Here is a 3,419-nt window from a genome sequence, read left to right as displayed (position 1 = left end):
GATTTTATTCTATATGGTTTGCGATAACTGCATGCTGTATACTTATTTGTTAACTATATGTAGCTTTGTATGAAGTTATATATCATATAATACGTACTAATTCTGATTTGGATGGACTTTGATACCTGTGTGCATTGAATTTTGCAAAATAGTGATATTAAACTGAATACAAGGAGTTCAACTAGATATATATGCATGGTCGTGCATCAATAAGAAACAACTATTGATATACATTTTTAACATCACTTGAGGATGCTATAATTTAGAGAGAATAATTGTAAACAAGAACAACACCAAGAAGAATGGAGGTAATCAAGTCCAACTTTTAACTGTTTTTTAGTTGGCCCTTGCATCTCCATTTTCATTCTACAAGCCTATAAAGTGAAAAATGGAATAGAAATATCCTATTACAATGAATTAAATTTGGTTTTCTTAATAAAAAAGCAACTCAACGATAAGAGTGACAGATTATGTTGACATGTTTAAAGGAAAGAGAAATTTTGAAAGAGTCGTATGATCACTATCAAACAAAGAAAGTATACAAACTAATGCTTGACATGACTTGCTATATATGAATTGGCAGAAAAATAGAAAAGCACAGCAGGAAAATAATGCATATGAGAGTCATAAGTGGTCCCTAAATCCTGTTAAAGCAAAGAAGACAAAAGCTTCACTATTATTTGTAACTACAGTAAAATATTCTTACAATAGTGCCATTGGCCATTGAAATCAGCGGCAAGAAGCCCGGCAGATAGGCATTGTAAGTCCAAAGTCGACGGAGTAGGAATCCGGTCAATGGCACCCACCATTTCCAACGTTCATACGGTATCATTTAATTACACGAAGAAAAAAGGCACACTCAAAGCTGCAGTAGGTCAGACCGCGTGCTCCTGACCAATTTTTCTCCAAGTCCTCTGTGAGGTTTGCCTTCGGTTGGAACATGGAAAGGCTTGTATGGAAGTCTCTGAAGAATCCTACTGGGCTCCAACACCTACGTAATGAGTACAAAACAAACTAAAAGAGAGTAACAACAAGTGCGTGTAGGCTATCTTCCAACCCTCCTTCAGACAAGTACCACAAGATCTCACTACATTCCGCTCATATAGTCAGATCTAGAGTACTTGTCCCTCTTGCATGCTCCCCACTGTAATCTCTCTCCTTCAAACTGATTAGCTTTGAGGCTCTCTCGGCATCTCTAGAACATCCTTCCTGTTTTGATAAAGGAGGGATCAGGGCGAGGGATAAACTACTGTCTACTTCCTCATCCTCCCAATCTCCTTTCCTCTTCTCATGCCTCGATGCGATGTTAAGCGATAGATCCAGATCCAGCCCATGATCCTCATATCTCCATCTCATCATGCATCGCCCTCCCAGGCTCGGTGCTGGTGTTGTTCTTTGCTGTTCGATCTCTTGGGCGCAGGTGTTACTAAATCGACCAGCCTGCTGTATTCCTCCTCCATGCATCTGGGATATGGAGCAGGGTTCTATTCCTCTTGGTCTAAACTGGGTTCTTCCAATTTTATGATCATATAGCTGATGGAAATCTTCAGATGTTCTGCTCCCGCCGCTAGCTCGATCGATTCGAGTAAAACTATCCACATGGCTTTCTCGGATGCCCATCACACCATGATGACCTCTAAAGATCATCTCCGCAGCTGAACTGTGAAGTCCCAAACTCATAGTATTCCAATACTCATGACCATTCAAAGAAGAGTCATATCTGGTTAAGAATAAGGATATATATATATCATGCCATGGTGTTACTCAATTTGAACATGTTTCTATAACGATCAATGAAGGATGGTTGTAATCTAATTAATGAACTAGATAAACCTGGAATAGGTATGAGGCCTTTGATGAAAGTCATGTAACATGGAAAGATGGTTAAAGCTGTATGCGAACCGCTCCCTGCCTTCAATCATGTTCCTTGAATCAGCTATAACTGCAATTTTAAAGGTGAGGCTCCAAAAGCATAAACTATGTATCATGGATGGAGAAATAATAAATCCTAATTTGAGCTTTCTTATAGTGCCTTCCAATAGGAATTAGCTTACCTCGACCAGATGCATCGATCTTTTTGCTCCTATACATCTGACATGATCAAACAAATTTCACCATTATAAAGAGAAGAAAATAGGAAATTTAACAAAGATCTGATTAATAATATCAAATTAGTTGAAGAAATTACTTGTAAATGACTCTTGACATGACCGATGCTAAGGCCCTTAACGTTCATCAACTGGAGAACTAACTTAGGCGTTGCTCCTGCACCTCAAGAGTGAAGAAGAAAGAGAACAGATTGATGAAATCTTAAATTAGAAAATCAGTAAGAACCCATATATTATTGTGTCAGGAAGTATGATCTACTCACGATCTTGGCCACCGAGCCTCTCGACAGCATGAACAAAGCAAAGATGGAGATCTGGCGTCCATCGTAACCTAGGATTCTTCGATCGGACGTATTGACGTACAGACCCTGAGCCAGTCGCCTTCTTGCTTTCCTCAATTGTGCTATTGCTCGAGCTTCTTCCATGTCTTGGGTTTTCATCACCATCCTCCTCATCTCCTTCCTTGTCAGCAGATTTCTCGGAAAAATTCTTTGCCATCATACCTCCTGCCCCTTAGTTCTCACCCCAGGATGAAATTAACAACACAAACCAAGAGGTAGCTAGCTCTAACCATCTCCGTTGCCTTCTCTCTTCCTCTACCATCTAAGGAACACCTCAGACTGGATTGGTCCACCGATGGTGATCCCATCAAGCTTGGGTGAGATCATCAGTTCGCCATCATATCATCTTATATTTGACATGTGGAGAGTAAGAAACATGGCAGAAGCCCCAAAAACCCTAATCCTAACACTAAGGGACAACTCTCTCTCTCTCTCCCCCCCCACTCTATGTATATATAGCCTATGCATCAGTGGGCATGTGTTGATATTGGGATGTTCACATGCGGAAGCTTGCTCATGTGACCCTATGCGCGCATGGAATTGGACCACCATGCACACATACATACGCATACATGTAAACCTGCGTAACATCAACACATGCGCATGCGTGCATGCATGTATGGGCATGAGAGAGAGCAGGGTGTGGTGGGGGAGCGATGGGAAGTGGGAACTGTGTGAGATCACGTTGCTGACTGTTTGATGCGAGCTGTCGGTGAAACCGAGACCTCAAGATATAGATGTCACCCCCTCGTCGAGAATCACGGAATAATTAAACCAACTTGCACAAGAATAATCTCGCAGGATTTTTTCTTCACACCCCTTCGTTACGTTGGTTAATTAATGACATGTAACTCATGAATTCCATTTTTTCAACGTGGAATACCCCCATCTTCCACTTATTATAACAGGCTAAAAACAATGAATGTTACAATGTTAGGCCACCTGATCGAAGAATAATCTCAAGATAAAA

At 40.7% G+C, this 3,419-nt stretch overlaps 1 protein-coding gene across 2 annotated transcripts; it reads right to left on the bottom strand.

Annotated features, from left to right (window-relative positions):
• Nucleotides 1–647: 647 nt before the first annotated feature.
• LOC105057131 (uncharacterized) lies at nucleotides 648–2,879 on the bottom strand. Of its 2 annotated transcripts, none has more exons than XM_019854795.3 (5): nucleotides 2,372–2,879; nucleotides 2,189–2,271; nucleotides 2,055–2,091; nucleotides 1,834–1,942; nucleotides 648–1,720 (listed from the first exon to the last, which is right to left on the bottom strand). In XM_019854795.3, the coding sequence occupies exons 1-5, from the start codon at nucleotides 2,607–2,609 to the stop codon at nucleotides 1,099–1,101; spliced, it is 1,089 nt and encodes a 362-aa protein (XP_019710354.1). In that variant the 5' UTR covers nucleotides 2,610–2,879; the 3' UTR covers nucleotides 648–1,098. The 2 variants fall into 2 exon arrangements, with proteins under 2 accessions (XP_019710354.1, XP_010937910.1); XM_010939608.4 differs by having other exon boundaries at nucleotides 2,189–2,265.
• Between the last annotated feature and the right edge of the window lie 540 nt (nucleotides 2,880–3,419).

Source organism: Elaeis guineensis, chromosome 14 (genome assembly GCF_000442705.2).
Source record: "Elaeis guineensis isolate ETL-2024a chromosome 14, EG11, whole genome shotgun sequence".
Taxonomy (NCBI): domain Eukaryota; kingdom Viridiplantae; phylum Streptophyta; class Magnoliopsida; order Arecales; family Arecaceae; genus Elaeis; species Elaeis guineensis.
The sequence above is the reverse complement of the archived record's forward strand: the minus strand, read 5'-3'. Positions and strand labels throughout refer to the sequence as shown.

Excerpts from the sequence above, each read along its gene's own strand:
- LOC105057131 (XM_019854795.3), bottom strand. The coding sequence starts at position 2,609 with ATGATGGCAAAGAATTTTTCCGAGAAATCTGCTGACAAGGAAGGAGAT. Across the intron at positions 2,092-2,188 it reads ATGTCAAGAGTCATTTACAA|ATGTATAGGAGCAAAAAGAT; the intron begins GTAATTTCTTCA and ends TGATCATGTCAG. Across the intron at positions 1,943-2,054 it reads GATCGATGCATCTGGTCGAG|TTATAGCTGATTCAAGGAAC; the intron begins GTAAGCTAATTC and ends TTAAAATTGCAG.